This window comes from Artemia franciscana, chromosome 11 (assembly GCF_032884065.1).
Source record: "Artemia franciscana chromosome 11, ASM3288406v1, whole genome shotgun sequence".
Classification (NCBI taxonomy): domain Eukaryota; kingdom Metazoa; phylum Arthropoda; class Branchiopoda; order Anostraca; family Artemiidae; genus Artemia; species Artemia franciscana.
The window spans coordinates 18141277-18163100 of record NC_088873.1 but is presented as its reverse complement, the minus strand read 5'-3'; the positions used below and the strand labels follow the sequence as shown (position 1 = coordinate 18163100).

Here is a 21824-nt window from a genome sequence, read left to right as displayed (position 1 = left end):
ATTGGGATGGAGGAGGAGCGTGCGTAGCCATGTTGGCCTCTGGTGTCTTGGTGGTGTGGTAAGTTGTTAGTAGTTGGTAGCAGTAGTAATTTTTAAGAACTACAGAGGGATCATACCGAAAAAGAAACAATGGACTTATTTTTGGCTCTTCTAAATGAAATGTCTGATGTTGCCTTCAACGCTATTACCTTCTTTTCAAAAATGCCGGCTAAATTGAGAATTTGAGGGATAGGGTATTAGCAAAGAAAATAAAAAAAAGGGTATAAGATATGACGCTCGTTGGTCCCTCAAAGAAAATAATTCAAGACACTTTCAATCATCAAGTTATTAGTACTTTTCTTTCAGTTTTTGTTCTGTACCGATAGCAGTAATTTGCATCAACGCTGCTCCTTGTCGGGTTTTCGCATTCACACTCTTTTTGAAGAAAATCTATTATTCTTTTTTTTTCATTTTCGTATTTTGTTTGTTCAATCAGATTCTTCTTATTAAAAATGTTCAAAATTTAGAAAATGTTGAATCAAGTTTCTTTTGAATTTATTTTAACTTTTAGGAGCTGGTGGAAGTTAGTCATTATCTGCTCTCTGCTGTTGGAGCAGGACACCCAGCCCTTGATGAAATAGTGAAGATTGCTGCTAAACATAAAATGAAATCAAAACTGACAGGTTTGTACCAGTCTTTTTACTAGAGAATTTAGGATATTTCTATATATAATTTAAAAAATGAACAGCTTTTGCTGCGTTGCTACAATAGTCTACAACTGTCTATAGCTTGGTATCGGAAAGAGACGGAAATTGTAACGGTTTTAAAATATATACAAACGTTTCCTTTGAAATTTGCAGATTTTTTTTAAAATTATTATTTAATAATTTTCCAGAAAAAAAAATATTATGCTAAATGATATAAAAAAGAAAAAAGACTGTCTTATTGATTTAGAAGTAAACTTCTTAGGGATCATTTAATATTGAGCTTGTTTAAAGTCATGGAGTCGTCTCGGTGAGATTTGATTTGAAAAGTATTCTATATCTTCCAGATTTCTAGGGGGGAAATCTAGGCTCGTCTGAGAATGAAAAATTTCTTTTTTTATAGAAGTTTTCTATTTTTATGGAATTTTATGAAATTTCGTATGAATATGAAACATGGGACCAGAAGTATGCTGAAGCAAGTTCAGCTGAGGTCAATATCAAAATACTTGCAGCAATAAAAGAACATTTATTGGTTTCGTATTCATTCACGTTCAGAATGCGCCAAAACGTTCCAAACCATGACAAGGAAGAAGACACGCCAGGAAAATTATACAGCCTTGTTTGGCTGGTCAGAAAGTGGCCTTTTATTCGAGCTGGCAGTTTATACAGGTTCCTCAACATTTTTTTTTAGGATTGACATCAAAGTGTTTTGGTGGCACTTGTACTTGAGGCAAACGGGAAACCTAGGTAATATAGTGAAAAGTTTCATAAATGATAAGAGGTGCAATGCTGATGGTCTCTAGAGAAGGCTAAGGGGAACCGCAGAAGAAAAAATCTGTTTTGCTGAACTAGCTTAAAGGCCAATCTCAACAAGACCAGCTGTGACTAGTGTCGATATAAGCTTATATAATATAGGGGAATGTGCCTCGTATCTGTTTAAATGGTATAATTGAATAAAAGTGCGTTGGTAATAGAGCTTTGTTTTTATTCCTCTTTAAACAAGACGTAGGATTTTTTACCTGCTATGTGCAAATATTGCTGAAGACCGCACTGCCTTTCCATTAGACAAACTATAAAGAGGACAATGTAATGAGGAAATAGGACTAAGAGTCCTAACTGAACTTGCTTAAAGTGATAACTTTAGGATTTCTTTATCGTTGTTTTTAATTTCAATCTGTTCTTTTTATTGTAAGTTGAATTTTATCCTTACTCTACTTTTGTTTCGCTTAGGATGTATTTAGACATATGGCCGAAATATTCAATTAGTTTCTTTTGCATTTCACTTTCCTAAAAACATTCTCATTGCGTTATTCTCTTAATTTTTTGTACAATGCTGAGATAACTTCTTAGCCACACAACCCCCACCCTTAGGATTCTTTGTCATACTGCTCCCAGAATAAAGTATTGGTCCGTTCTCTTACCAAAATCCTCTACAAATTTAATACAGAGTCGGAAACATCGGAATTGTCAGCTACGCACGCATATGGATTTTTTTTTTCTCTTCTGATGACTTAAATATTTAAAAGAAATTAGTCTTCGTTCTGGATTCATAATCCTTCCCAGAGACCAAACTGGTTAGAAAACCAAAGTCTAGGAAAATTACATTTTGACCAAGCTTACCAATAATAATATCAGTATTAGAATAATCCTACCGAGAAATCATTCGCTATCAAGAATAACTTCATTGTCATTATCAGCCTTTCTGTTTTTCTTCTGTTTTTTTTCTTTTTATTAATTTAACTTTTGCTTTAAAATAGATCAATTTTTTCTCCTTTACATATATCTTTTCCTCATCTTGTCAAATAAATCTACAACTTTTATTCATATTATGAGATACAACCCTTGCATCTATGTTGGCTAGCAGGATCGAGCTATAATTTGCTTCAGAATTAGCGGAAAAGTTAATAAACCAAAAAATTTATTTGTGTGAAAATTGCAGTTGATATTCAATATATTCTCAGTTTCATTCCAAGCTGGACATTAGCTCAAATACGGGAGGGGGGGGGGAGGAGAAATAAGAAACTATCGAACATTTAAGATATAAAATATGTAAAGTTCAAACGGTGATTGAAACATTCAAAAAGAGAAGTTTGTTAGATACACTTTTTAGCAGAAAGGTGGCCGTGATACACCTTATATTAAATCAGAATATCCAAATATTTATCATGCGTGTAATTGGAGGGCCAGAGTAATTGTAAAAGGAGACCCTTCTACCATATTCTCTACCACTTGATTATAATTTTCGTGAAAAATTAATTATTTCAATTTGCGTTATATCTCTTATGCAAATGCATATTCTATTTTAGGTGCCGGTGGAGGGGGATTTGCTTTTATTCTTCTGCCACCAGATGTCACTGATCAGGAAATTTTATCTCTCAGAGAAGAACTGATGCAGTTACGTTACGAATGCTGGGAAACTGTTGTTGGTGGAAAAGGTGTCTCTTTTGAATTTCAGAATTGAGTTTTTACTTCTTAAAATAAAAATGGATAGGTTACCCTCGACTCACCTTATTGCTCACATATTGTTCTCATATTATTCGGACAAAAAAGAATGGCTTAGGCACAGCAATAACAATGCGTAAATAAAGTGAAGTGGGCTCTATGTATTTTTTCCTTTTTTCTTTTCACTAGGCCACTTCATATGGAAGGAGTTGGAAAAATCAGAAAGGGTTCTTTCAATCGGAAATAAAAAGCTCTAGTGCCTTTTCAAGGGTCAAAAGTGATTGAATGGTTCCCAGGCCCCCTTGCCCTTTTAAGATGTCCCCCTCCCTCAACACTGATCAAAATTTCAACACAGCAATTTATTTCAGAATAATCGAAATGTCTAATAACTATACCTCCAGGGATTACGTGACCACCCACAGTCCCTGGGACAAGGGTTATAAATCATGTAATTTTCCCATTGTTTATATTCAGTATTTACTGTTAGGAAAGGGGCCATCTTTGGTCATGGGTATGTCCAAAAACACAACTGGGATTAAGGTGAAACTTCAGGGTATGCCGAGGGGGATGTTGAAATAAATCAGACTTTATGTGCATCTAGGCTATCAAAAGGGTGTATCTGCAGCCTCCTAGGAAGGGTTAAAAGTATTTAGTCGAAACTTTCAGGGCTACTGCTACTATTGCTGCAACTACTTGCCTCTGTGACTGCGACTACAGCTACTCGTGACTATTTTCAACTGCGACTACTTGTGACTGTATCTACTTGCAACTCTGACAACAACCTTTACGATTGCGACTTTCACCCCCAAGTGACTGCGATTCTGACTATTTGTAACTGTGACTACAACCGCTAGCGACTGTGACTGCGACTACAACTACCTTTGACCGCGACTAATTGCAACTGTGGCTGTGATTGTGACTTTGATCGTGACTACTACTACTATTGTGATTGAGACAGAGAATTCTACTACTATTGCTACTAATACAACTACATAACTAAATCTGAAGACTTGAAGAGCATCATGATTGTCCAAATGACATATATGCAACATCTCAGGAATTGAATTAAGTTCTGTTCCTGAGTATTAAGTCGAAGCTTTCAGAGATACTAAATCAAAAGACCTTATGCATATCCAGACTGTTAAAAGGCTATATGTGACATATTTTAAGAACGACTAAGGTATCAAATTTGAACTTCCAGTGGATTTTAGAATTTAACTGAGTTACTCCTATACAATCCCTGATCATAAGTAAAATCAAACTTCAAATCAACGACACGGTGAAAGCTATCTTTTGGTAGAAAATATTTTAATTACCATTGATTGATACTTTTCGACTATCTTTGGATTTTCACTTATTCACCTAAGGCCTCTTTCCAGAATTATAGTCGAGTGTACCTGGAACTCAATTATTAAATTTTCAATGCTTGGAATTTTTTTCGTTTATCTCCCACATGATGAACAAAAACATGGATGACAAAATAGACCCAAATTGTATAATATAGAAAAAATATACCAAATTTTTAGCAAACGAAAGGGCTTTTCCAATCTCCACCCTCCCCACCATTCCCACTTATCCATTGGTTAATTTTCCATATAAAATCATCAGTCAAATTGATCCTCCACTCAAGATGATCAAAAATGGTTAAAAAAGAACTAAATCATGTAATAATTGTATCAAGTATAATGATACACTTTTCTATGCAAAACATTCTTTTTTAATCATCTTTTGGCAAATGGGATCTCTAAATAGAGAGTTCTTGTATTAACTAATAACATTGATAAGTTCATAAAAAGAAAACCTGTTAGCTCTGCGTGTTTTGGAAACAATTGTCTTCTAATGATGCTTCTTGTGCTGGAGCAACTTAACATTAGTCCTTATCGCTGACAAATCAGATCTTGACACAAGGTTTAAAACTATAAGCGGAAAAAAAGACGGTCATAACTGGATTGTCGACTTGCAAACTGCCGAACAGTAAAATATATTAACACGAACCAGCAAAATCCATATTTCTCTTTTTCAACATCAGCTATCGACTTTACAATCTAGATTACGAGTTCATCATCCCAATTGTCAACAGAAAAACGTTTTCGTAATCTAGACTGTCAGTAAAAGACATTTTCATAATCTAGTAATTTGGGATCCGGTTTGCCTGAAAAGGCAATCAATTAATCAATCAATCATTTCATTCATACTAGAATACTATTTACAAACGTGAAAAGGTGGTTCGGCTATAAAGCTTGATTTCGCCATGCTTCATATCCTTGCATTAACCCCATTTTGGAATAGGTTTACAACTGCTAATAAAAAAAAAATATCCGGTCTGTATTTGTTCACTTTGCAAAGTTTATTTTATGTATTTTATGTATCTATGGGTTAGAAATAGATGTCTAGTCTCAGTTTATGGGTCAACTGAGCCAATTACTGGCGGCGCATTCTGTTTTTTTTTATTTAATCTTTTGTCTAAAGCTACATTAACTATGGTAGCCGAGAATATTACATCCCCCGTCTTGCTATTCTATCGGAATACCAATTAATTAATATTGAATAAATGAAAATGCAAAAAAGAATCGGGTTAACCGAGTTCTAAGATATTTTTCAACAAAACGTGGAATAACTGGCAAAAGTGATAATGGGCGATAATTGCCAAGATCATTTCTATCACCGCCTTTATACAGCAGTGTCACTTGAATTTTTAAACTACCTGGAAACTTACCCTGTGGGAAACAATTATTAATTAACTATTCTAGAACATTTCATATAGACGGAAAAGGGCATTTTAGAATGTATAGGGTCACCATTTCACTTTCGGACAAACTAATATATTTAAATTCTGATTCAACTGACAGTAGCGAAGATACGCTACAAAAAGGGAGTAATATTAAACAATTTTACTGATAGTTTTGTTAGGAAATAATATAATTTTAAGTATGCACACACAATCCAAATTTGTCAGATTTTAATTTAGCTCTCAGTACTAGATGCAAAAACGTGAACATATTCAATCACTAATATTTGAAGCTCCGTGATGTGTTATTTCAAAGTGTTTACCTAAAGGCCAGTAGTTATTATCATTTACTTTACTCGGTGAGAACTTGCTTGGTTTGTTACAACTGTCTAAACTCAGAGACAATACTAAGCTGTCGTCAACTATAGTAAGTAGGTTGAAACGAAAATATTAGTAAAAGTGGAGGCGAAATGCTTTACAAACTCTGAAAGCTGAAATGATTATAGTAATTTTTGGTAGAAATGGCGGAATAGCCTATGATTTTATGATCCAGTTTGTCAGTCGAAGAGACATCTATGTATCCTTCGGTATTTATCCTACTGAAATAGAAAAAAAATATCAAAACTTTTTGCGTGGCTTTGGATTCCTGAGAAGAGTAGGTGTTTTTCTATGAACTAGAGCGGTTTTTTAAGGATTGAATCCCAATAATAATTTGAATATTATTTACAGGACGTTTAAAGGTAAAAATGCCAAATTTTGTTAATTAGCTTAATTCTGGCAAAACTACAGCAAGGGATTATGGTAAGGAACCAGCAGCCTATCCAATTGAGCAAAATTATTTAAAACTAAAACCCCTACAGTTTGGTTTTAAAGAGAATTATATGTATGAATGAATAGAGTGATGCATCAATATGGTTTTTATTAAAATGATCAAAGATTAAACACTTGAAATTATTAATTTATTGACTTACCTAGCCTACAAGGACCTCTTTTTGGAAATAGCAATTATCCAATTTTGATGTATATATGCCTATCAGTGTTTTAGTCTTATCCACATGTGAACAGAAAGCTGATTTTCTTCTTATTCTAAAAATGAAACATTATTGCTTGATATTTATTCCATAAACCACAAACATTAAATATAATTTTGTCTTTACAATTGCTTGTCAAAACAGAGATCACATTCTTAATTTATACTGACAAATTATGTTGGCAATTTCACAAGGTGGGGCTCTTGTTATTACCCTCACATTGCATCATGCTATAGTAAAAATAGGGTGGATCAAAAACCCATCTATTTATCCAGAGTGCCAAAAAAAAAGATCTTTCCCCAACAGAGGTCTTTTACCCTAGGTCTAGCATACCAACTTTTTCTAAGCCCAAGTTCATTTTCTGTACTTTGGAGATTGATTTTAGTCTTTTCTTAAACCATCAATCAGCCTATAGCAAGCCTGAGTTCATTTTCTGATATTTGAAATTTGATTTTAATCTATTCTTAAACCATAAATTATATTGTCAGTTGAGAATTAGCCTATGTTTCCTACAGGGGAAATATAATAATAGCCCAACAAGGTAGTAATAGGCTACCATTCATTTCTTTAACCAATGCTTTCCAAATGTAGTGATTAGAATTAGCCTTTGACTCCTCCAGAGGAAATAGAATAATAGCCCAACAAGGTAATAATAGCCTTCCATTTATGTCCTTAACCAATGCTTTTTAAATATATGTAGGCTAGTGATTGCTAAGACCACATGGCAATAAATTCAACTCCTTTGACTCCATCCCCCTTATAGTGTCAGATAGGCTATGGATTGTACAAGAAATTACATTTGAAATACTATTTCCAGTCACCACTGGTAATTTTTTGGCAAAATTATAGCAGTTCATATAACTGACTTACAAATAAAGTAAACATACCACTTGATGCCTTTTTTTTATTCTCTTTACAAATATAATAGTTGCTTCTACCTTAAATTCAAATTTAAGCACTTTTTCATCTCTTAAAAATGACAAATTTTCAATTAAAGTATGACTTATTGCTTGTTTTCCACAAATTAATACTAAATTTTCTCAGTGCCATCTTTTCCATTGTTTTCAAAATAATATTTATAATAAGGTTAATTTAGGTTAAAAAATGCTTAAATTTGAATTTAAGGTAGAAGCAATTATTATATTTGTAAAGAACATAAAGAAAGGCATCAGATGGTATATTCACTTTATTGGTAAGCCTGTTATATGAACTGCTATAATTTTATCAATTTTTCTATAGTAGTAAGTCAAAGGATAATTAAAAAACTTTCACATCCATTAATGCTAATTATTCACTTTCAGGTTTAAACTAGCCAGCTGTTTGAAGAAAACAAATGTCCAATTTTGCATATACATAACAATACCTATAGAGCAAAGTAAATGAGTCCTGTAGGTAGCAGGGCAAGGTCTATATTCTGAGGTTGACTTGTTAGCTGATGTTTATGACATACTTTTTGTTTACTCTTTCAGGCTTTAGGCCAAATAACTATTCAATAAATATAGAATACCGACCTTGCTTTACTCTATAGGTAATGTTACCTTAGTATTCAACCAAATTTGTTTCACCAAGGCCTTCCCTTAGCCAAAGCATCTTTTCAAACAAATTGAATCTTGAACTGAAAAACTATATAATCTCACATTGCATTAGAAGCATTTCTTCAAATCAACTGAACATAAACATGATATTTAACTAATTGCATTGATTCACCAGTTCACTGGCTAGTTTAAACTTGAAAGTGAAAGTGAATAATTAGCATTAATGGACGTGTAAGTTTTTTTTTGATGATCTTTTCACTTACTACTATAGAGAAAATACCAATGATGACTAGAAATAGTATTTAAATACAATTTCATTCATACTGTACAACCCCAACATTTTCCTTGGCTTCAAAACCCTGTTCACTTTATGCATTTTTAGTTTTTTGAAGGGGGATTTTAGAAAGCTAAAAAATGGATGTGCTTCTAAAATTAGCATTTCTAAGTGCTCTAAACTGCTTTGTGGCATACTTTCCAGTTTAGACAGCTTTTCATGAAACTAAACATTTATCATATAGGCTATCTTTGTTGTTTATTATTAACTTAAATCATACTTGCTAGTGATATGGACCAGTTCAATATACTGCAGTTAGCAATGAAAATCCTGCAGGACATCTGCATACCATTACATGAGCCATGGTTTAGTCACTCAGTTCTTTTTAAGATTGGCTTTATAGCTGTCAATAGCTGGTGAAATCACAGTTGTCTTGCCTTGACTACTCCATTAGAGCATTAGACTAGACCAGTATGGTTCAAGAACTGGTTGATAGCTACTAGACGCCAAACTATTGCTGAAACTCCAAAAGATTTTGTGAAAAGCTTATGCTGATCAGATATTGTTTTCTAATCTACCAAATCACTAGGTCAATAGGTGTTGGGTAGTGAACCGATTACCAAGTCTCATGCCAAAACTCACAGATATTGACTCCCAGTGGCGCAAGCTCTATGAGCAAAATTACTACAGACTTGATGTGGAGAAAAATAAGCGAAATGAGAAAGTTTACTGATGAAAGAGTTTTTCCAGATCAGGCAGAACTTGCCGAGAGGGTGCTCTTCCTACTGCATTCAAACACAGACTCAGAAAGAATTTTTTCTTGGATCAGTAATATCAAGACAAAAAAGCAATAGGTTGAAGAAAGAAAGTATTGAAGCCATGCTGGTCACAAAATCGTGACTAAGAACAAAAGATACAGTTTGCTAAAAAATATGTCCCTACAGACAATCAGATCTAGCTCCACAATTCCAAGAACCTCTACGTAGCCACCCCACCTCCTGGTCAAGAAGTCGAATCCGAACGCGAAGATGAAAAAGATCATTGAATATGAACCGCATTTGTCCCTTCTTTTTTTAATGTATCTGAAGTAAAATTTTGATGATGACGTAAGACATTATGATTTTCCAATGTCGCCAACCGCTTCGAGAAGAAACAAGAAAGACGACTTGCGAAAAAAGACAAAATTGTGAACCAAGATCCTTCCCCTGAACATAAAAAAAGCCTTTTTACTTGTTTTCTATGCTATTTTCCCTTTATCTTTGTCTCCTTTGTTTATACCCGGCTTTTGTTCCCTTAGCAGGTTAAAAATAAATTATTAGGCTATTATTATCAGATTATATTCTATTCAGAACCTTTATTAAGATAATACAGAATTTAACTTGTCTTAACTGATCAACTTTTTTGTGAAACCTGGGAAAATATAGAAGCATAGCATAAATCTGTCTAAAAAAGCATAATTTTGGGCTCAAGGAAGCATAATCCTCTCCGTCCGATCTGGCAACACTGCTCAAGATGTCCCTTCTTGCTGTTAGTGCATAAATTGACAATAAAATGAAGCATCAAGGCAATACAATTATTGTTGATAACCCATAAATTACCCATATTGTTGATAACCCATAAGCTTTACCCTTATAAACTATGAGCCATATGTTGAACAAGTGTGGATCTCTGTTCTCTTACCTCTTGAGTCCTTTCACATAGGTTACATGTACTAAAGCCCCAGTTCTACCTGTCTTGAGCTGTCCCTTCTTGCTATTAGTATACCAATTAATATCAAAATGAAGCATCTAGGCAATATGATTATTGTTGGCGACTTCAATCTCCCATATCTATATCTTTCTCAAGGTTGCCATTCAAGGAGCAATAAGCATCTATATAAATGTAGGCAAGAAAACAAGATGGCATTAGGTTGTGTTGGCCTCATGCAATTTGCACTACCATGAGCTGTTAATAGTAGCCATATATCAAGCTTTATATATGTATATATTCCAAATATAAAAATTTGACTTTAATCCAAAGAGAAATTACATTTTAGAAATAATATGCATCAAATTATAAATCTGAAGAAAACGAAGCTGCTAATTAAAGTCAAAAATAAAAATGGATACTTTTTTAGGAGGCTCTGGGGCAGCTTTACTAAAACTTAGAGGTTGCCTCCAAGTTTAGCCCAGTTCCAAAAATTATAGAGAGGTATATATACTATCATCAAGTCCTTTCACCTCTTTGACTCCTTCATCAGAAAAACTAGCCACTAGAAGCACTATTCTCCCCCAGTCAGCAAACAAAGAGTGCACACTATGATATAGCCTACATTAATACATAAATTATTGATTGTGGAAAGTGCAGGTACCTGAGCTGCCTGTCCCCAGCAGCTTAAGGCCACTAGGCCAGCTGGTACCAATATGCCTTTTCATACTCTCTCCTGCTCTCTTCTGCACAATCAAAATCTATAAGTAAATCATCTCCTTTTCAATTGGCTTCTTCATGCTTTAATAATCACTAAACAATTTGTCTCTTCTTTAGGATATCCACAGATGTCTTAAATGTCTTACAATCAATGTGCCAAGGAGCAGAAACGCTTTGGAGAAATAGTCCCCTCTCTCAGAGCCTGGCAATCAAATAATACATGCTGAATTGTTTCATGTGTTGGGATTTAGACACAGCATAAAGTCCATCACCCATTAGTAAACAAAATAAATCCATAGCCACAACTAAAGATGTTGTTCTGTACTTGCATTTGAGCTGCAAATAATTTTTACTGTTAGTATTTGCTTATTAGCTTAGTTCTGGCTAAAAGCTGCAAAACTCTTCAGCAAACATCTAGCCTATAACAAGGGATTAGTTCTAGCATGCCCAACTTTTTCCATGCCTAAGTTCATTTTTTGATCTTTGGAATTGGATTTTAATCTATTCTTAAACCACTAATTATAGCAAGTCTGAGTTCATTTTCTGATCTCTGGAATTTGATTTTAATCCATTCTTAAACTACCAATTATAGTGCCAATTGACAATTAGGTCAATGGATCTGGATTCTCAGAAAATAGTTCAATCAGATTATTTTTAGAATGTTTATTTAATCACTCCCTTTACCTGGCATTTAGCTCCCCAACTAGATTTAGAGAAAGTCAAAACCCTTCAGTACTTAATTTTCCGTTATTAAAGGACCAAGAATCTATAATAAATATTGACCCCCTACCACTGTACAGAGCAAGTGATCATATTGCCATTGGCTGCAGTTTTAGACTGTAACCATGTAGATTAGAATTTACAAAACAGGTGTATGCTAATTACAGTCTAATTCGTCATGAATTGGCCCAATGTGATTAGTCTTTTATTAATGTGTGGATCTAGAAGAGTCATAGTCACTTACAGAATAAATATTATTGGGAGCTATTGAAAATCTCTCTTCTGTAAATCGTAAACGGGATCCTAAAACCCTCCTGTATTTTACAAAAGAAATGAAAAAGGCCAGGAACAAAAAAAAAAGAATTACTGGAAGCTATACATAAGGAATCCTGTGTCTCATTTTTTTAGTTGTCAGACTTCAAGCTTTAAAAGAGTGAATCTACTGCTGCTGTAACAATGGAACTATATTTTGGAAGTCAACAAGATAGATGTTTTACCCCCCCCCCACCAAAATTCCATCTTGTTTATCAAAGTCCCAAACATTTGATCAAAATGGCATATTACTTGGATTTTGGTAGAGATGAAATTTGTGCACATTTTAAAAATATTTTTATATGTGTCGGCTACCTCAGAATTGTCACTCATTTGGGGATTTGGCCCTGTTACACATGAATTGTGGTTTCGAGGTAGAAAATGATACTTTGTTGTGGCAGGATCCCTTTTGTGACTAAAAATCTATTAAAGCTTTTTAATTTCCATTTAAGTGAGCATTGAGCATTGTTATGATTATCTATGAGCTATGGTTCAATAAGATTTGGTTCAAGATCTACAAGCTTGGGGAAAAAGAATAAAAATAAGATAATGGGTGTGCTGCCCTTGTTAAAATGCCATTTCCTTGGTTTTTATGGCACTTGTTATTAACCAAGTGACATATAGCAATCGCAAATTCTGTTAGTCTGTCTGTCGGTCCCGGTTTTGCTACTTTAGGCACTTTCAGGTAAGCTAGGACGACGAAATTTTGCAGGCGTATCCCCGATTCCCGATTTGACCATCTGGGAGTTCGGGGCCTGTTAATTTGGAAGAAATAGAAAAATTGAAGTATTTTCAACTTACAAATGTTTGATCAGATCTTAATGAAATTTGACGTTTGGAAGGATATCGTGTCTCAGAGTTGTTATTTTAAATCTTGACCGGATCTGGTGACATTGGGGGAGTCGGGAGGGGGAAACCTAAAATCTTGGAAAACACTTAGAGTGGAGGGATCGGGATGAAACTTGGTCGACAAAATCAGCACAAGTCCTAGATACATGATTGACATAACCAGAACGGATTCGCTCTCTTTGGGGTAGTTGGGGGGGGGGGGGGGTTAATTCTGAAAAATTAGAAAAAATGAGGCATTTTTGACTTACGAACGGGTAATCGGATCTCAATGAAATTTGATATTTAGAAGGATATCGTGCCTCAAAGCTCTTATTTTAAATCCCGACCGGATCTGGTGACATTGGGGGGAGTTTGGGGCGGGGGAACCTAAAATCATGGAAAACGCTTAGATTGGAGGGATCGGGATGAAACTTGGTGGGAAAAATAAGCAGAAGTCTTAGATACGTGATTTACATAATTGGAAAGGATCCTCTCTGTGGGAGGGGGGGTAATTCTGAAAAAATAGAAAAAATGACGTGTTTTTAACTTACGAAGGAGTGATCGGGTCTTCATGAAACTTCATATTTAGAAGGACCTTGTAACTCAGATCTCTTATTTTAAATCTCAACCGGATCCAGCATCATTGGGGGGGGGGGCGGAAATCTTAGAATATACTTAAAGTGGAGAGATCAGGATGAATCTGGGTGGGAAGAGTAAAAACCTGTCTAAGGTACGTGACTGACATTACCGGACCAGATCTGCTCTCTTTGGTGGAGTTGGGGGGGGGGTAATTTTGAAAATTGAGGTATTTGTAACTTACGAAAGGGTGACCAGATCTTAATAAAATTTGATATTTAGAAGGATCTTGTACTTTAAAGCTCTAATTTTAAATTCCGACCAGATCCTGTGACATTTTTGGGAGTTGGATGGGGAATCCGGAATTCTTGGAAAACGTGACAATTGGGGTATTTTTATGTTACGAATAGGTGATCGGTTCTTAATGAAATTTGATATTTAGAAGGAATATGTCTCAGAGCTCTTATTTCAAATCCCGACCAGATCTTATGACATTGGGGGGAGTTGGAGGGGGCAATCTTGGAAAACACTTGTATTGGAGGAATCGGGATGAAGCTTGGTGGGTAGAATAAGCAAACGTCTTTGATACGTGATTGACATAACCTTACTGGATTCGCTCTCTTTGGGGGAGTTAGGGGGAGGGGTTCAGTGATTTGGCGAGTTTGGTGCTTCTGGACGTGCTAGATTGATGAAAATTGATAGGCGTGTCAGGGAGCTGAACAAATTGACTTGATAAAGTCGTTTTCCCAGATTCGACCATCTGGGGGTTAAAGGGAGAGGAAAAATTAGGTATTTATAACTTACGAGTGGGTGAACGGATCTTAATGAATTTGATATTTAGAAGGACATCGTGACTCAGAGCTCTTATTTTAAATCCTGACCGGCATTAAGCCTCTGATTTTCCTTTTAAATCAATCTATTGATTCTTAGAATTTTGTTAGAGCTCATACCATATGAGCTCTTGGCTCTTAGCTCTTCTTGCCTCACAAGTGCCATATGAGCTCTTAGCTCTTGTTAAAATGGGGAACTGTAAAGCTCCAATTAAAAGTTTCAGACCATGAAAAATCTATGGATTTTTCAGAATTTTTATTCTTTGGAATACATTTGCATTTTTTCCTGACTAAGAATATCTATTATTTTCATCATTGACTTTTTTATTTACTGAATTTTCAATTTAGCTACACAAAATTTCAAGCATTTCTCCTTACTTTTTATTGTTCTTAACTTTTCTGCAGAAAATATTCTTATCCTTTCCGTAGCTGATCCTTCTTGAAGAGGATACTATTTATTTCCATTCAATTTTCTATATGTGAATTGTAGCTTAGTATTTTATTTCTGGGACGGGCGTGACTTTAAAAAACAAACATAAAAATTATGTGGAAAATATAAGAAATTGTTAAGAATTTTGCAATGTTGGAATATGACATGGGATGAATGCCTCTTCCCTGCATACAAGCCTAAACTTAGTTACTCTAAACGGCTTTGAATTGCTTGAAGCATTTTCCCCAGGGAATATCACTTTTTTTGGATATCCAATATGTTTTGTAATGTAGAAAAATGAAAAGATTTCATAGGATTGACCATAACACCTTTTCCTCAGAAGATTTGTCCTTAGCAAGTCACTCTTTAATTTCAGGGACTAGCAGCCAGCTGGGTCTGAATTTGTCCTCTTTCCTCCACACATTCTGTCTTGGGAAAGGGTCTTCTTTTTTCTCCCCTTTTGTTTTGCTTTTCTTAACCACTTCGAATGAAATCAGTTTCAGATGATGATGAGCTGTCCTACATAAGGATACTTCCTGCTGTCAGACTTAATAAGTTAAACACATTAATTATATAACAGCAAAGAATCTTGAAGGCAAACTCTATCATTGGACCTCAAGTTGTAAAAGACCGAGGTCTTAGTAATCCCCTACCGAAGTCAAAAGCTGACATATAAAGAAAAATAAAACCTGTGTTCTGCTTGTCCAAGCTTGCAAGTTATACTAGCTCTTATCAAATAATATCCTCAACTCAAGTAGAGGCTGTACTTGGCTATTTCTCCGTAGAATATGCCAAAAATGCTGACTGAATCATACTAGTATTGTAAAAATATTAAGTTATTTATTTTTTTTTATTGAAATTTTAAATTACTCTATCTCCTAAATTATTTTCATAGTTTAACAAAGACAAGAGGGTCATTATTAATATATACCTTATTACTACAATCTAGTGTAGATGATGCAAAGAAAAGTAAGATAGAAGGCATTGTGTTGTCCAACTTCTATATTAAGAAAGCCCAAAAAGTCTAGAACAATTAAAAATTGGACAAATATCCATTTTTGACCGAAAATCTGGCAAAATTCGGAAGGCTGACACAATTATTTTTTCCGACAAGAGGCCCAAAAACCCGCCAATGTCTGAAAAGTCTGACATAGTGGAAGCACTTTTAATATACAAGAAGTTGGATGGAGTATTCTCCCTCCAAAAAACAAACATAAATTGTTTTGTGGTCGGGTTTAAACTTAGAAGTCCCTATGTCAAGAGGACCCAAATGCAGAAAAACAAATGTTTTTTTTTGATTTGCTGGAAAATTGGCTTACAAAATTTTTCTTCTAATAAGTCATGACTCAAAATATTTTTAGACAGCAGAGACCAAAAGGAGCTACTGAGCCTGGAATCTTTTCATTAGCTTTAGACAAAAAAAAAAAGTCAAAAATTGCCCATGAGTTTTTTTTCACATATAATTTGGGCCAAAATGTCATAAGACAAAAATTTTGCTACCTCACTTTTAGTTCCAAATGCACTAAAAAGCAAAAAAGGACATGTTTTTAATTAGTACTTTTTTAATATAATTATTCGACTTTTTTTGGTTAGAACTTTTAGTTAAAAAATTTACATCAATTAGAAGTTGAACCTGGGCTACCCGTAGGGTAGACGAGTATTCTATAACGTAACAGTGTGGTAATTAAAATCTTGGTGTCCCCCCTAGGTGTAACCTAGTAAAAAAGGAACCCCAGCCCACAGTAACTAAAAAATTCAAACATGTTTTGAATTAAAAAAAAAAAAACTGTCGGGTGAAGAATAATCGCCATTTGAAGCTGATTTAAAAGTAGTAGCTATGACCCCGAAAATGGTAAAATTTATTGCAAGAATAAAAAATCTATGGAAATTTCCAAAAATAACCTAGAACCCCCCAAAAAAACGGCGTCGGGTTGAAATGAAAACTGCACCATTTAAAGTTTCATAGGTGAAAACCTTATTGAGGAGAATCATAGTCTCCCTTCCTGAGTAACAAAGAAAATTGTCTTTTCATAATGGAAGCAGTGACGTGTCTACTTTTTCCTGCTATTCTTCTGCTTCTTTTCTGTTTGCTTTTAGTTACTACTAGTCGGGTAATGAACAATAGAAATGGTGGTTTAAGAGCTCCTTTGAAAGGTATTGCTTTATCTACCTGCTTTTAAGTAATAAAGCATATAATACGCATAAAGCATACAATGTATATAATTAAAATGGAATACAGTTTTTGACCAAAACTACATCTTCGTATATGTCATGACATAACACATAAACGACATAATAAAAGAGTGGCTTTCTCAAAATGACGGCAACATGACTTGTTCTTTACTATGACTTGCTGAGAAAAGAGCAAAGACTTTTTTTTGTGTTTGGTATATATTTTATTAGTAGGGATGGTGGATGTAGCAAAGATTCAATCCACTATAAAGAACGTGGGTATATTTTAAAATTTTGGTAAAGGCAAATGATGTTGTGGTCTTTAGAAGGCATATGGGGTGTTACCCCTACCCTTGTTTGTGGTAGCTTGGTAGTTCTGAGGTAATTTTGATTTCGACTTGATTATTTATTGTAATTTATGTTTGTTTCTTACTTCTTTTATTTATCGGTGGTGATTTATGTTTGTTTTGCACTTGAATTGCTATTTGACTTTATATCTGCTCGTCTTAGGTTTAATGTGGCTCTTTACTTTTCTTTGACTAATTTATTTTGTTGAAGGAATTTTTTGCTAAATTGATGCCTCAAAAGAATCATTTTATCATCTATAAATATACAGGCGATGAACGTAAGTGTATCCGACATTGTAGTCCATCGTATGTACTATAAGAATACATATTATGAGATTAAACATTCATCAAGCTTAGAGTCATCCATTAAAAGTTATTAGCCTCAGAAGATTTGTCTGATTTTCCATAAAGGGCCGAGACAGTCCCAGTCTGAGACTCCCAGAAAAGACAAGTTATTTTTATGACAATTAGACCATCAAATTCAGCATGCTGAATAAAATTGATACAGAGGTTTAAAATCTCCATGTGCAAAAATGTGTTTTTTTGTTTTTAACTGACGGAACTATCAAAGATAATTGATTATAATATTGTCAACAGAGCACTGGAAGTCGTTGAAACATCGATTTCTAGAGTTGACCCCCATAGACGAAGTTAAGCAAGAGCATCTAAAAGGCTACTTTTTTGTAATGAAAGTAAAGAGTGACATTAAAACTAAGCGATTTTTTAATATAAGAGATGAATAATTTTACTCTTTATAATTCTTAGGTGTCCATAACAATTACCTGCAAATAGCTTGTCTAAAAATTACAACATAAGGCTATATAAGCAGTGAGGTCATAGATACTTTGTGTATGCCTATCCCTCCGAATCCCGATCCGGACACTTTTAAAACTTTTTTCGAGATGAAGGTGTATATCACGTAACAGGGAATGTTTTCCAAGAGATGCATGTTTTAATTACATAATTGTTTTTTGAGTTTGAAAAACCTTCAGGGGCACCTGTCAAATCAGGATTTCTATGATTGTTACGTAAGAGGGTTTGGCTGTTACATAATTGTGCGTTTTTTTCTTTGGTTGTCACGTAATAGGGATTGTTTACTTTTGTTTGTCACACAATAGAGTGTGATTTTTACGTAATAAAAAAATTTTTCTTCGAGATGGAGGTGTTAATTATGCAATAGGATTTCTTTACTATTGGCTGTTATATAATAGAAAATGTTTCTCCCAGATGCAGGTATTAACTACGCCATAGGCAGCGTTTACTTTTGGTTGTTATGCAATAGGGAATGTTTACTTATATGAAGGATGATATAATCTCACAACTTGATAGAAGTCACGGCCTCATGGAGAATTCCCGGTTGTTACTGAGGGGGACACACGTGGGTGCTATATAATGACGGTACACACGTGGGATGTGGCATAATCTTGAGTGACTTTATAGATTTATTGGCGGTGGGGTAATCTTACGTGACTTGGTATATTTATTGGGAATGATGTAATGGCAACGCATGCGTGGGATGTTACTTAACGAGGGGTGCACACATGGGTGTTACATATACTTTAAAAGATTTTTTTCTTTGGGATTTAATTTTTTTTCAATGCATTTTTCCTCAGGATTTCGTTTTGATTCAAGATATTTTTTCAAGACGTTTTTTTTAGATTTCATTTTCTTTCATGATGTTTTTTTTCTCTGGGAATCTTTATAATATAAAGATTTTCGTCCTTATTAGGACCAGACCAGAAGACCAGTAAGAAATTTTCCCAGTGACCAGACATGAGCCTTAACCATCTAAACCATCTGACTATTCATAATATTTTGATTCGAAGAACACTTTCTACATGATAACCTATTGCAAACAAGGAGAATATCCTGTTCACGTATAACAGAACGATTGAATGGTTCGCATGTTTCGAACCCTTTGCACATAAGAGCACAACTATCCCAATGGTATTGATTTTTACTCTATTAGGCACACCCACATGTTACATTCTTATTAATGCCCTAAAGTGGTCTATACAGATTAAGTTAAATAGCAGATGTTAAATAGCACTGGATTTAGATACTTTATTCCGTAAAGGATTACGTATTGAAGTGTCATCCTGGAACAAGTAATCTAAAGAATTAAGGTTTTTCTGTGCATACAACTGTTTGTTAATAAAACTAAATTTACAAGCATTGTTAAAACACGGAAAAAAAGGCAATTAAAACACAACAAACGAAAAAACAAAACGTGAAAAAAGTTTACAAGCGATAAAATATAAGCAAAAAGTACCATGAATTAAAGAAAAGTGAGAACCCTGGCTACCTTTTCCAGCTAGTGGGTTTTTGAAAAGAGATAAATATAAGCCATATTAACAGGTATTTCTGAGAGGTCTTAATGAAAATAATACGTTTCTATTGGTCTATTAGACGCACATGCAAGAAAAAGAGATATATTTTTGCATGTGGTTATTTCTGAAAAAATTTAATGAAAATGCTACGTTACTTTGAGCCAAGACTATGCATATTCATGCCAAACTTGGCAATATTTGGCTAGCACACCCTAACAAGAAATTCCAGAGAATGTATGGTTGTTATTAAAGGTATAAGTTTGATTTACACTTTAGTTCATGTTTTAGAAAGCTGCTATAACAAAAATAAAGAATTTTCTATTTTTGCTAGAAGAAAGATCGCGGATGCGGGGCGAGTGTGCTATGGGACAGTCTTTTTGGATAAAATAAACGTCTATATTAACCATCATTTTGTAGGACCACCTGCACCTTTAAAAACGAACGCGCTACTGTACGGTATTACTGTCTTTGAAACTCGAGTCTCAATATGCGCATGGATTTTCGATGGATTCTAACTCAATTCAATTTATTCAAATAAAAAAAAATAACATAACACCAATAATAATAAAGATCCTGGAAGCGAATTTGTTGAGGGCTCATAACAACAAAAAATTGAAAATGAAGAACAGAAAAAAGAAGAAAAAAGAAAACATGGGTAATTAAAGCAAATTGAATAAGAATTTAGAGAAGTATAATATCAAAATTTTAGTACATTGTTCTACAGCGTGCAAAAACTTGTGGATAGCTTGACACTGGAGGGTATAATATTCAATTGAAGTATAGATTTATAAACGGGGAATCTTTGGGTGGAACTAGAGACACACTTGGGGACAATGAAGGATCGGTTGGATGAACGGAGACAGAGGCCTTCAGAATTATTACTTTTAAATAATTGGGGAGGAATATTTTTATGGTAAGCGGAGTATGCAAGGGATAGATTTAATTTTTTGATCCAAATCAATTAACTATCTCAGAATTTTCACACGATAGCTTTTTGAAACTTCTGGTGGCTATAATTTGTGTGTTTTACAACAAAATGGGTGAAAACACTGCTTTGCTGTGGGACAGTCTTTTTGGCTAAATTAAATATCTATGTTAACTGTTATTTTCTAGGACTACATTCACCTTTGGAAACGAGCGCTACCGTACGGCATTACTGCCTTTGAAACTCGAGGCTCAATATGCGTATAGTTGTTCGATGATTCTAAATGAATTGGCTATCTCAGAATTTTCACATAATAGCTTTTTGGACTTCTTTTGGCTTGAATTCTTGTTTCGCACCAAAAAATGACCTAAAATACTGCTTTGTTGTGGGGCAGTCTTTTTGGGTAAAATAAATATCTGTATTAGCCTTTTATTTTGTAGAACTGTCTGCATCTTTTAAAAATGAATTTGCAGCTGGATGGCATTACTGCCTCTGAAACTCGAGGCTCAATATCCGTATAGTATTTTGATAATTCTAAATCCATTAACTATCTTAAAATTTTCACACAATAGCATTTTGGTCCTCTTTTGGCTAGAATTGTTGTTTCGCACACAAAAATGACTGAAGACACCACTTTGCTGTGGGACGGTCGTTTTTGGCCAAAATAAATATACTACGTTAGCCTTTTATTTTTTAGGACTACGTGCAACTTTAAAAACGAATACACTATTGTACGGGATTGCTGCTTCTTAAGCTCAAACTCGATGCATATGGTTCTCCAATAACAATAATATTATCAACAAAGAACAAGTTTCACGAGGAAAATTATCAAGACAAGATACGTAAGATAAGTATCCAACAAGTTTCATGAAGATGAAGTAATCCATGTTCAACAAGTTTCATGAACTAAAATCAGAATGCATCATGTTTCAAGTAAAAAAACGAACATGTAACAAGTTTCACGAAAAAAAAAATATAATGATCCATTAAGTTTCACGAAAGAATAAATCAACATGTAACAGGTCCCGCGATGAAAGATATCAATATAAATAAAGTTTCACAAACAAAAATCAGCACGCAGCAAGTTTCACGAACGAAACATTTTTCACGAGGAGAAAAATCAATATGCAAGTTTCACGGAAAGAAAAATCAAGATGAATTGAGTTTATAATGAAGAAATATAAATATAACAGGTTTCTCGACGAAGATAAATCAAGATACATTAAGTTTCTTGAAGAAATAGTCCACATGCGAC

The 21824-nt window shown here is 34.3% G+C and overlaps 3 protein-coding genes across 10 annotated transcripts in view; all 3 read left to right on the top strand.

The window, feature by feature from the left end:
• The window catches only part of LOC136032914 (mevalonate kinase-like), an 86573-nt gene extending 83388 nt beyond the window's left edge, over positions 1-3185 (top strand). For 3 of the 4 annotated variants that reach the window (XM_065713370.1, XM_065713372.1, XM_065713371.1), the window contains 2 exons: positions 551-662; positions 2990-3185. In XM_065713370.1, the coding sequence (XP_065569442.1) occupies positions 551-662; positions 2990-3144 (267 nt within the window). In that variant the 3' untranslated portion in view covers positions 3145-3185. Of the gene's footprint in view, positions 1-550; positions 663-1374; positions 1659-2989 lie in introns of those variants that run through there. The other variant, XM_065713373.1, reaches the window with a different exon arrangement.
• Positions 1-21824, top strand: part of LOC136032911 (uncharacterized) — a 155906-nt gene that overhangs the window by 115704 nt on the left and 18378 nt on the right. The window lies entirely within an intron of this gene.
• The window catches only part of LOC136032913 (2-aminomuconic semialdehyde dehydrogenase-like), an 89592-nt gene continuing 74201 nt past the window's right edge, over positions 6434-21824 (top strand). For 2 of the 5 annotated variants that reach the window (XM_065713367.1, XM_065713364.1), the window contains exon 1: positions 6434-6508. The gene's annotated coding sequence lies outside the window, so the exon portion shown is untranslated. Of the gene's footprint in view, positions 6594-11216; positions 11454-21824 lie in introns of all 5 variants that reach the window. The other 3 variants (XM_065713369.1, XM_065713365.1, XM_065713368.1) reach the window with 3 other exon arrangements.